This window comes from Microtus pennsylvanicus, chromosome 6 (genome assembly GCF_037038515.1).
Source record: "Microtus pennsylvanicus isolate mMicPen1 chromosome 6, mMicPen1.hap1, whole genome shotgun sequence".
In the NCBI taxonomy this organism is placed as follows: Eukaryota; Metazoa; Chordata; class Mammalia; order Rodentia; family Cricetidae; genus Microtus; species Microtus pennsylvanicus.
In genome coordinates, this window is record NC_134584.1 from 64,867,130 (window position 1) to 64,880,349 (window position 13,220).

Sequence of the window (13,220 nt, forward strand, 5' to 3'; positions counted from 1 at the left end):
GACAACTGGCTATTGGGAGATAAATCTGAAGGTGTGCACAGGCTAATAGTAGTGTAGAGTAGTAATCATTAGTATTCATTCAAAAAAGGGCAAACATGGGTTACATGATGGCCTGCAGCTTCAACTTCAAAAACTTTCAGCATTTCTTTAATATTAAAATACCAAAAAACAAGCAAGTAACTTCAATTTATCCAAAAAAAAAAAAAAAAAACCAAAAAACCAAAAAACTTAGGCATGGTAGTGGCATATGTCTTTAATTCTAGTACTCAGGAGACAAAAGCAATCAGATCTCTGTGAGTTCAAGACAAGATTGGTTCACATAGTGAGTTCCAATTCAGCCAGGCCTGCACACCGAGACCCTGTCTGAAATAGCAAACAAACCAACCTATCTAAAAATACAGTTAAGGGGCATTTAGGAAAGCAGCTTTGATTTATAACAAAACAAAACTCAGGGCTCAAGTTTCCATACTTACAAAGGGACACTTTCTTTCCCCAGCGGTGGGTTCATGATGTAGTCTTTGGTGATTGGTTTAACCCAGAGCAGAACCATAAATAAAGGTGCCAAGAAGTTGATATGCAGTAATGTTCTGAAAGAATACCGGAAATAAACACAAAGATACAGAAACAAAATGTGCTAGTATAGTGTACTTGTATATTACATTTTTAATCATTTACTGTTAATCCAAGTCCTTAAGAAATAAGGCTATTTATCTTAGTTTTTTCAACTGAGAATGTGGAGACGTAGAAAGTTAAGTGGCTTGCTCAAGGCCATTTAGTAGGTTAGACTAAAGATTAAAGATAAGATTACAATTGAGATTTGCTCACTTTACTTTAGATGCATTTGGCAATTCCTTATTAAATCCATGACTCAGCAGATATTTTAATGATTCTCTAATTCCCTAGAGTCAGTAACTCCAATGGTAGATATGCAGAAGTCATCTAATAGTTGTCAGCACAGCTAAACAAAATGCTTGCTAATAATTCACAAATAAATGACAGTGATTAGCAAAGTCATAATACCAGAAGGCATATGGCAAATGAAACACAACAACTTATGACTGAGGAACCTTGCAATATGTCACGATCATTTATAATGTTAAAATTATATTGCCAAAATTATAAGTGACTCAAAATTTGTATTTCTTCTTGGACTGTTACAAACACAGTTGAAATTAATCTTTATCATATTGAAATAAAGGTACTTTACTTTTTGTTTCTATTTTTAATTTTGGCCTCCACTCCATGATACTCTCAGCCTCACAAGGGCTAGAACTACAGACATGAGCCACCGGTGGCACCCAGCTTTGCTTTACTCAAGACACAGCTACACTCCTAAGGCAGAAAGGTGATTTCAGGATTGAGCTACACCTCACTGTTAAGTAGAATCTAAATTTGTATCCTACACATACACACATGGTTGCTAAAAATTTGTTTTAGAAAAACAAGGGAAACTCAACAGACTGTTTTGTTGCAACATACTGTTTCCATTATCAAGAAATTATAGCTTAATTTTATTACTAATTAATTTCATGATCAAGAAATACAGTTAAACCGCAGACAGGCTAAACTATAGGCTTTAACATACACACAAACCCACAGATTTTAACACAGCACTACTTAGAAATGGTAGTGATGGGTGTGAGGACACAGGGCTGAGTCGGGGACAGTGATGTGCCAAGAAAAGCTGGCCACAATCCCTATTACTATGTGAGTCCCAGTGCCTTGCCACAGAGTAGAGACAAAGCTGCTCCCTTACCACCCAAGTTACCCACAACAGAACGAGCACGCCCCAACTGGTACAGCACAGCAGAGTGCTGTACTACAGCATCAGGCTGTAATAAACTGGAAATAAACAAAATCCCAAATCCCCAAAGGGAAACGCTTACAAAGAAGCCACATTTTACTGAAGATAGATGTGCTACCCCTCTCTCTAACCACCACTAAACGCTTTATGTTTTATAAAGGGAATCTTTCATCCCACAGCCTTGGTAAACCATCGAGGGCAGGAAGAAAGAGCAGTATTCGGTATGCAGTGTTGCTAGGGAACACACCAGTTATCAAGGAGCAGCCCACAGCGGTTTCGGTAGCTTGTGAAGGGCACCCCTCCACCCATCCTTTTCAGCTTATTTAAATCATAACACTGGGGTTAGTGGGCTGCAGTGTATGTACAGAGAGGAGGGGAACCAGGTTTTGCCTTAAAAGAAGCTGTTAGAGAGATAAGTGGTAGGAAAAGGCAGGACATAGGAAAGAGCATGCTGAGTTAAAAAACAAACACAAAGACGAAGTAGTGTGTAATGGGGGTGGGGTTAAGATAAGTAAATACATATTAAACAGAAAAATGAAGTCAAGGAGGAGGAGTGAAAACCAAAAAACACAGGTAAGAAATAAGAATGCAAAGGCAGGAGAGTCAGTATCATTAAATACAGTGCTTTACAGAAGAGTAATTTTAGAACTCTGTCTGGAGAAGCTTAATGACCACACACATGCATAAGAGAAATATTCTTAAGCAGGGTTGCAGGTAAGATAAGAACGTGGAAGTAAAGGAAAGTATACACAAGGCCACCTTTCTGTTACAATGTCTCCATTCATAAGCAAACAAGCAAATAACCCCCCCCCCCAAAAAAAAACCAAAACAAAAACAAAACCCAACTACAAAGAAAACAGTGAATAAGGGCTTGGAACTATAGGCAGAAGTTTACTATGTTATCTTCATTTCAGAATCAAAATAGAATTTGGTGGTTAAAACTAATCTGCTATAAGACATTGCACATTACTTGCCATCTCAAAACAAAGTAGTGAGTTACTTTAAGTCTAACCCACAGATCATCAACTTAAATAAAACATTTCTTATAAACGTAACTCTTAGGTTTAAAATATTTGAATAACACATAAACTTTAAGTATTTTAAATTTTAAAAGGGAAATTTCCACAGCTCTTCAGTTCCAATGTAGAGACTGATATCATAAATCTCTGAATTAAAAAGAATGAACATAAACTTTGGTATTTCAAGTAGAAACATGTTTAACAACAAATACATTTTAAACACAGGTTTGAAATTTTAAAAGAGAAACTACCTATAGCTGAGAGGAAGTGGTGTGACATCAAATATTTACTAATAGTAATTTTAATAAAATAACTTATTATTTATCACAATAATATACCTTAATTAAGATGGAAAACATATATTTATCTGCATGTGCTTATGTACATTTTCCGCTTACTGTGTAATTTTTTCTGTTGCCAAATTCAGGGCATCCAGATGCATTTGAGCCAGTCGTAATCCAGGAAATGTCAAAAAAGCCCCAATCAGCGAACAGAAAATAGCCAGGAAAAATTTGAAAGTAAGTTTTGAAACAGGCCCCCTAAAAATGAAGTTTTAAAAAAAGCAGATAAATATTTACTTAACTTACCAAGAACCCATTTTCCCCATTCAGCTAATTTACAAATCACAATAATATTAAAACATCAAAGAATATATCAACAAAAATACTGATATTATTCATAATAGATCTTAGTGAATGATAAACTAAACCAGGTATTTCTTAAATCAAAGCCACCAATCCAAGCAACATATTTTCAAATGATATATGGCTTGAATATAAATTCTTTTCATCTATGGAGATAGTCGGATTGTAAGAGCAAATACAGGTTAAGAAACTGATGGAAGACTCTAACTTCACAGCTGTAAAAGTGCGAGTCAGCTGTTCCTAGCAGTGGTGACCCAGGGCTGGACAGGCAGGCTTGGGGTAAGTGCTTGCTATTCTGCATGGGTTAGCCCCTGGGCTTGTTCCCCAAATTGCAGTGAGGGAAGGAGAGAAGGGGGTATTACAAGGGATTATCTTTATTAATTAAACTAACTAAAATATATAGTAATAACTACAGCAAAAATTGCTCTATTTAAGAATGGAAAATGTTAAATTTAAATAATGTTCAACTTTTCAAAAACTTACTGAGATTCTAAACCCTGCTTTTCAAGAAACTGCATCGCACTGTCTGAAAAATTTGTAAACCCTGTAGGAAAAAAGAGATTATCATGAGGATGAATAGACTCCTACAGCAGAGCATCTTGTAGGCTAATGACGAGCTTTGTGTGTGTTAACCAGTAAGCTATAATGCAATAAAATCAGTTATTAGCAAGAACAGTCTCTAAAAATAGCCCTTAGATACTTGTATATTCTACAAGTACATACATTTTGAATTAATTCTTTAGCATTACATAAATTAAGAAAAACGCTCAGGTTGCAATATTTTGGGAAAAAGGTAAATAAAAACTTTAGCTTAAACAACAGTCAAGATCTCATTGAAGATGAATAAAGGTTAACTAGAACATAAACCAACGTCAATTTTAAGTATTTATTAGACATAAAATTAAGACAAATACTGAAATCAAAATATACTACACGAATAAAATTTAATTTTAAGGTTGTGTAAAACTATTACCTGTTTCAAGCCCGAATTCCAGATAATTCTCTGTTACGATCAAAACTGCCATTGCTTTAACGAAGAAAAAAAATCCAAAGGTGACACAAACTGACCTTTCACCACCGTCTTCTACTTTAAAATAGTGTGTAGTTAATGAAAATAGAACTTTGCTGCAGAAGGAAAAGTTCAGGAAAACCACAAATAACTTGTGGGAGCTCTGCACAACACCTTCACATGAAGTCAATGCCCCCAAAGCAAACCAACATGATTCACTTTGATTCTATTGGTTTGTCTGTCAGATGTACTTTGGAAGTGAAAACCTTAATGGAAATAGAACAGATATAAGGAGAAAATAAATATGAGCTTATATTTTAAACTATGGAAAAGTACATTAGAATTAAGCAACAATTACAGAATGTATTTCTTATGTATATGACTCAAATGTAATGGGGTGACTCCAGAATTTTATGCTAACAAGTTTATGACAACAGTAGCATAAAAAGGCACAGAGATTTTAGGCAGTTAATCTTACTGCGCATATTTATCAAACATTTATATTTATTGTTACATCTATAGTTAGATACAAAACATAACACCACAGGACTAATTTGTAACCATTTAATAAATAAAATTTGAAAATTACTAATAGCTTCTGGTAGCCTGTCAAATGAAAACTAGGAGGGTTAAACAGAGATGAGTTCCACCTGAGATTCCAAACCAGTCAGTTTCAATATGTTCAGCTTGAAAATCAAATTAAAATATAATGTTACCTGAGCCTAACATAATACACACCCATTTAATTAGGATCAAATCAAATATAACCTAAACCTAGAACTTGAACCTTATGCATACAAGTCATGCTTCTTGAAAGGCTGAACCAAATACATGAAATAATGAAGCCAGTAAACAAATCTAGACACAAGCAACTTTAATACAAATGCTAAAGACTAGAAATAAGGAGCTGTTACTTAGTATGAGTCACGTAAAAAACAAAACACATTTAAACAAACCTATGGTGGGGGCTAAGTAAAGACCTAAACGTTATACAGATTTGAAATGACTGAGATTTAAACCTAGGCCATCATAATCCAGAGCGTGGGCACTTAGCACTCACTTATGTGCCTCCATAAATTATACAAAGCACCTAACAGTTATGTATTGCAGCTCAGACATAAAAGATGGAATCATTTCAAACTAGTTAACCATTCTTGTTATATTTTTCAAAGGCCTATGTGAAAGCTGAAGTTAATTTCTTTTGTATTTTATTTTAATTAACCCATCAATTAAAGGATACATGGTTTTGGGGTTCTAACCTAGGGCCTTATGCTTTCTAGGCATGTGCTGGGCCACAGAACACATGCACATCCTGCTACATTATTTTTATAGCACAGAATAAATCTTCAAGTCTTCTGACTCTGGAAAGCTGACAATCTAAAGTACAAAAAGACTTTAAACACGTATCTTGCGGTGTAGTACTTTGTGCTGCTTCTGTTTCATTTCTTCTAAAATCCCTACTATTACTAACTAAATCTTACCTGAACACAGTAGTCAATCTTTCCTACTCTGACTAACATCTACTCAATCATTCATAAGCAGCTAAGAGTATACTATGGCACTCTAATCTGGCATGATTCTGTGCTATCAAGTTTAACCAAATTATCCTATTTCAATTGATTCATAGAGGTTTATCAGTAGCATGAGTTTCATGTTATTTTTTTTATTGTTTTAGTTTCTCTTCCATAAAACCATTGCATATAACCATATATTATTATTCTCAAATTTTATACATAAGGAGATTTTTACCAAATATGCTCTTATCTACAGCTACAGAAAAGACTCTTAAGATACCAAGTTTTTTTAAAATAAAACCTCAAGGAACCATATTACTTTATATTTACCTTAAAATTAAAGTATATATATATATATGTGTGTGTGTGTGTGTGTGTGTGTGTGTGTGTGTGTGTGTGTATGTGTGTGTGTGTATTCACACATGTATGTATATAAACAGATTTCTACCTGTTAGACAGATAATGTTCCCCACAAGAACTAAAGACTAAAAGAAACCCAGTACCAGGGATGAGAAACCTATTTTGACTTGTTGGTCTGGGTTCTCTAAGTGACTCATAAAACAATACAGTTCTTGGTTGTGTCTTGGAGGTTGAAGGTGAGAAACTGCACACTTAAAGACACAGGCCATGATCCTAGAGAAGCTAAGTAACAAGGTGAATCCTAAGAAAAACATATACAGATCCACCTGGAAAGAAGAAATAGACAAGATCACCTGACAAAATTGGGAGCATGGGGGTCAGGGGAGAAAGGAGGGCAGAAGGGGAAGAGGAGGGAAGAAGGGGAGGGGGAGAAAAACTTGAGGGAACAGGAAAGTCAAGGTGGAGGAAGGACAGAGATGGAGAGCACCATTATGAGGCTAGCAAGAAACCTGACACTAAAGAAATTCCCAGGAATCCACAATGATGACCCCAGTTAAGACTGTAAGCAATAGAGGAGAGGGTGTCCGAACTGGCCTTGCCTGTAGTCAGATTGATGAATATCTTAAATATCACCATAGAACCTTCATCCAGCAACTGATGGAAACAGAGGCAGAGAACCACAGCAGAGCACTGGGCTGAACTACCAAAGTCTAGCTGGAGAGTGGGAGTGAGAATATAAGCAAAGAGGTCAAGACCATGATGGGTACATCACTGAAACAGTTTACCTGAGCTAATGGGAGCTCTAAAACTCCAGCCAGACAGGGAAAGGAACCAGCATAGGACCAAACTAGTCCCTCTGAATGTGGGTGACAGTTGTATGGCTGCGGCAGACTCCAGGGCCATTGGCAGTGAGACCAGGATTTATCTCTACTGACTGTACTGTTTTTTGGAACCCATTCTTTTCAGAGGGATACTTTGCTCAGCCTAGATAAGAGTAGGGAGGGTCTTGAACCTTCCCCAAAGCAATGTGCCTTACTCTCTCTGATGAGCCAATGGAGAGGGGGGAAAGTGGAGGAGATGGGAGGAGGGGAGGGAGTGGGGTCTGGGATTAATATGTAAAATGAAAAAATAGTTTTCTTTTTAAAATAATAATAATAATAAAGACACAGGACTTGGATGATCAATATTCATAGCTGTGATGCTTATGAACCACAACAACGATCAACACTACAAGCTATCCCTACAGTACAATAGTGAAATTTATATTTTTGAAGTAACCAACAGCAGGTAAATCATGCCTGGTACTAGAAATCCAGCCAACTGTCTGGGGTGATGTCATGGATCTTAGAAGAGGATCTACAAACTTTACTAGACCAGCACATACAACTTCCACCCCTCATTAAAGAAGCTTCTCTTTACAGAAAATAGAGACCATCACAGAAATCAACAAGAGGACACAATGCAGAGACTATGGGAAACTCAGACCCACCTAATACACGTACAATACAACTCCTGTTACCCAAGGCTCAGAGAACAATGTAGACTATGGGGTAGAAGGACTGTAAGAACCAGAGGATCACAAAGTCTATTAAATCCCTAGAAATGACTGCCTATGTAACGCTGAACAATGACAGTATCAGTCAGTAGTCATGCTAATGTGGAAGAGGGAAAAACCTCATGGGTCTAAATCCTAGGCAAAGAACTACAGCCAGTTAATGACGGCTGAGGAAGGGAGACTTAGGTTCTCCAAAGGATGAGCCCTCTAACATCTACTACAAAGTTGTCAGCCCTGAAATTATATTCATACAAAAAACCAAAAACACTCAGAAGGTTATATTTATGCATTTCTGCATCTCTACACACACACACACACACACACACACACACACAAAGAGGAAAAGGCGATAAATTTGAGAGGAAGAAGGATAGGATATGGGAAGGGGTGAAGGAAGAAAAAGGGGGAAGCAATGTAATTATATGTTAATTGAAAATATATTTAAAAAATACTACATATACTGAGAGACTATGACCCTGACAAGAATAAAGAGTCTCCAATAATTTTAGCAATGCAGGAATAGGTCAATATATATAGATAAATGTAATTCATCATGTAGTTTCAAAGCACGAAGATAACATAATCACCTCAATAGAAAATCTTTGATGAAATTCAGCATCCTTTCGTGATAAAAGTCATGAAACAGCTAGTGATGGAAGGAACATACATCAAAATAATAAAAGCTATATACAACAAACCTATAACTACCATCATATGCAGAAAAACTCAAACTCATTCACACTAAAATAATAATAACACCCCTTCTACTTTTATACAATACAGTTTGAAGTCTTAGCTAGACAACAACAAAAAAGGAAATAGAAGGGATACAAATAGGAAAAAAGGACAAAGCATCCCTTTCTGCAGATGACATTACATAAGAAACCCTAAAACTTAGCCAAAAATAAACTCATGATCAGCAAAATGGGAGAATACAAAACAGAAAAAACAGTAGCCCTCCTATATACCAATGACAAACACCCTGAAAAAAGAAAATTCCCTTTACAATAGCCATAATAAAATAAACTCAAAATGCTTAAGAATAAACAAGGCAAGGAAATAAAAGAACACCCATAGTGGTACTATTAGAAGGCCTTGCTGGAATAGGTGTGGTCTTTTGAGTGAGTACATACCATGTTTGTCTTTCTGGGTCTGGGTTACCTCACTCAGCTCAGTTTTTTTCTACATCCATCCATCTGCCTGCAAAGTTCATGATGTCACTGCTTTTTACAACTGATTAATACTCTACTGTGTAAATGTACCACATTTTCTGGCCATTAAGAATAATGTTGCTATGAACATAGCTGAGCAAGTGTCATTGTGGTATGAATGTGCATCCTTTGGGTGGGATACCATCCTCAGCCTTGATATAGGGGAAGAGGCTTGGTCTTGTCTCAACCTGGTATGCCAGGCTTTGTTGACGTCCCATGGGCGGCCTTACCCTCTCTGAGGAGTGGATGGGAGTAGGGGAGGAGGGAGAATTGTGGCTGGTATCTAAAATGAGTAAAAATAAAAAAACAGAAAAGAAAATCTGACAGTATCAGATAGTTGAGCTGTAAACAAGACCTCCCCAGTACTTTTAAGGTGCAAAAATGGGGACAATCACTTTGAAGTCTTCTCCAGGTTCGAATATGTTTGGACATTCAATCTGCAGGGAAATCTCAGTCTATTACTTAAGAAAAAGTTACAAAACTCATGCTCACATAAATATCCATCTGTAGGTATTAATAGTAACTATATGGCTTCAAACTGGCACAACTAAGATATATTTAAATTATTTAATATACATACTATTTCAAAGTGTTGTAACAGTATACTTAAATACTACTAAAGAATAAAAATAAAAATTACAATCATGCAATGAAAAGGTCAGATTTCAAATGTTTTATGTTAAATAAAAGAACTCAGAGTATGCATACTTAAAAAAATTTCATCTCACCCCAATCTAAACAGTCATCGCCAGTAATACAAATGACAACAAATGCTGCCATGGACGTGGCAAGGGGAATTTTTACATATTGTTGGTGGAAGCATAAACTACTGGAAATCAGTCTGAAGGCATCTCAGAAAGTTCTATATAAAACTGCCATATGCCCCAGCTATACTACTCCTGGACATACTAGAAGCACTTTCTCTCTAATTAGAGAAACACTTGCACAACCATGTTACCTGCTGTTGTGGAATTACTTTAACTAGGCAAAGATGTGTTAAATTTGTTTATGCCACATTTGTTTATGCTGATTTGCTTAATAATGTAAAGAAATGTTGCTTTGCCTGCTATGGCACCCGATTAGCCTAATAAAAAGCTCAACCTCCAGTAGCTAGGCAGTAGCAGGAGAGGTGAGGCTGGCAGGCAAAGAGATTAAGTAGAAGGAGGAATCTAGGCTTGAGTAGAAGAAAATGAGGGAGAAAAAGAAGAGATGTCCATGGCCAGCCAGAAGCCAGCCAGCAGACATAAAGTAGGACTTAGAGAATGAAACAGAGGTTAAAAGTCCTAAGGCAAAATGTAGATGAAGAAAAACAGGCTAAATTATAAGAGTCAGTACGAAACAAACGAGCTTTCATAACTAAGTCTCTGTGTCATGACTTGGGAGCTGGTTGGTGGCCCAAAAGAAAGCCGGCTACACTTTGCTCCTTTATTCACAATAGCAAGAAAATTGTAGAATATCAGAACACATCAACAGGTAAAGAGATAGGGAAAATGTGGTATATACACACAGTGAAATGTTCAGGTACAAAGAACTACAAAATAGATCTGCAGGTAGAATAGAACTGGAAAACTGGTATCTCAACCCCAAATTCCCTCATAGTTGTATCCTAGGTGCAAACTTTTGTTTTGTGTATTAAACTTGAAACACAAGTTGAAGCCAGGAAAATTTAAAGGTGAGGGAAAAGTAGATCACAGGTAAGAAGAGCAGAGAGCTGAACGACTGTGGGTGAGGAGGTTTAAGCAGGTAGGAGCATGTACGGAAAGTGTGCATGAAAAAACAAATCTAAGTTTATTAAAATACATGTGAAATGAAAGAAAGAAGTTTGGATTGTTAAAAGGGGCGGGTGTGAGTGGGGAAATGGGCAAGAGGAAAGAAAATAGGTGGGTTAACCAAAACTAATAGCGTATAAAATAGCATACAGAAACCTACTAGTTTAGCAAGCTAATTTACAAACAGTAGTTTGAGCAGAAGAACCCTGCATAGATGGACAATGCCACTCCCAGGAGACACCGGCTATTAAATGAAAATCATAGTGCAAGGCACAGGATGCTTCTCTATGAGTTATTAGTAAGGGAAGCCACTGCACTTGTTACCTTTCATAGACAGATGGTAAAATCCTGCTGTGGAAGACACCACACACTTGGGCTACAGGCCATAAAGAAATCAATCTCAGATCAAACAGGAAATTTCCTCCCTGAAAACTAGTCACAGTGCTACATGGACTACTACAGGAGAAAAGACAGCAATGCTCTTTTCAGAGTTGGACCCTGCATGCTGCACCAACCTGGCAGCTTATTTACATGTGCCCACTGGTGCAATAGTAGCAAGGCTATTATAACTACCTGCCTTTTAATTGGAGTTGAGGCTTGCTCTATAGTAAAACTTCATGGTATTGTAATCTCATGGTTGCAGAGGTAACAGATCCTAAGGTGGACCCTGATATTATTTTACAAAACTGTCATATTGTCAAATGGCCTTCTAAGCATGTTTATACCTATAGACTCATGTTACGTTCAACCTTGGTGAGAGAAGCTTTTTTTAAGAGCAGGAAGCAGAAACTCATAACTAATCAAAGAGCTAATAACTGACTCACTGCTCAGGCCAAATGGGACATCAATAGACCGCCCTCCCCACACCTCCAGAGTCCAGGGAATAGAAGGTAGAAAGATCTGGAGGATGGGGAGGAGTGCTGGGAATTGCTATCTTCTAGATTTGGCATGGCTATCACGATCACACACTTCCAGATCTGTACAAAGTGCACCAGAACAAGCCAGTCAAAATTCTAGCACACCCAAGGGAAGGTCTTTTAAAGCTCCATTCCTTAGTGAAAGGCTATTGGCAATTACAACTACTGGAGAAGGAAGAATCATTCTACCTCAAGGAAGTAGCTTCTGGTACCATGTTCTAATGAATGGCCCCATGCCTATACACATATGGGCAGCATTAAATGGTTTTATAAGTTGTTTGAAAAGAGAGAGAACATGAAGTTTGGGGGGAAATATGTTGGAAGATGGTTCAGAAGTTGTATGGGGAGGGATATGATCATAATCCATTGTATACATGTATGAACTTCTAGAAGGAAGGGAGGAAGCAGAGAATGGCCAGGCAGTGCCTATCCTAACATTACTGTAAAGTCACAATTTCCAGCTCAGTGGTAGAGTCTGGGGAGCATATAAGGGACTCTGGGCTCAGTTCCTCACACTGTAAAATCTAAACACAAATCTAAAAAATACATAGCTTGAAGTAAAATATGATATGGACTGGAAACAACTGGCTGTGTGTCAGAAGAAAAGTTAAATGTTTTCATCTAAATTTTAAAGCATCTTGCATGGTCTAAGGTCTTGGAGCCACTTAATAGTTAACAAATCATAAACATACTGTAACTTATATTTATTTTAGTAGGCTAATTGAAGAAAACTGCAAAGTAAGCTTTTTTCTGTTTGGACTTTCTAGCTTGTCACTAAAGAAAGCAAAGTGTAACATATATATGAAAGTCTCATACACAACTAGTCTTTAAACTATGCGTTTCAGGACATTATTATTAAATACTTAGTAATAGAACTGAAAGCCAACCTACGGTGGAAAACGTGGAAGCAAACAGACAGAAACAAAAACATTTTCAGTACTTCAGAAAAGTACTGAAATTTTTATGCATACGAATCATAATTTGCCATTTAAACATTAAGAATTTGGCTGGGTGGTGGCGGTGCAAGCCCAGCCTTTGGGAGGCAGAGGCAGGTGGATCTCTTTGAGTTTGAGGCCAGCCTGGTCTATGAAACGAGGTTCAGGACAGCCAGGACTGTTATACAGAAAAACCCTATTGACCGAGGTTTCTGTCTTGTCCAGTCATGCAGCTTTTCAGTCCCAGAGAAAAAACACAGAGGTCTACTACATTAATCATAAACTGATTGGCCTATTAGCTCAGGCTTCTTATTAACTCTTTCTTACATCTTAAATTGGCCCATTATTTTGCCTGTGTTAGACATGTGGCTTGGCACCTTTATCAGTGAGGTGTTCACATCTTGCTTCTTCTGCATCTGGGTGATGACTGCAGATTGACTCTTTCCTCTTCCCAGAATTCTCCTGTTCTGGTCACCCAACCAC

The 13,220-nt window shown here is 37.1% G+C and overlaps 1 protein-coding gene across 4 annotated transcripts in view; it reads right to left on the reverse strand.

Annotated features, from left to right (window-relative positions):
• Window positions 1–13,220, reverse strand: part of Tmem161b (transmembrane protein 161B) — a 78,985-nt gene that overhangs the window by 7,983 nt on the left and 57,782 nt on the right. For 3 of the 4 annotated variants that reach the window (XM_075976369.1, XM_075976370.1, XM_075976371.1), the window contains 4 exons: window positions 4,441–4,592; window positions 3,951–4,011; window positions 3,222–3,362; window positions 474–587 (listed from right to left, as the gene is read on the reverse strand). In XM_075976369.1, the coding sequence (XP_075832484.1) occupies window positions 474–587; window positions 3,222–3,362; window positions 3,951–4,011; window positions 4,441–4,592 (468 nt within the window). The remainder of the gene's footprint in view (window positions 1–473; window positions 588–3,221; window positions 3,363–3,950; window positions 4,012–4,440; window positions 4,593–13,220) is intronic. The other variant, XM_075976372.1, reaches the window with a different exon arrangement.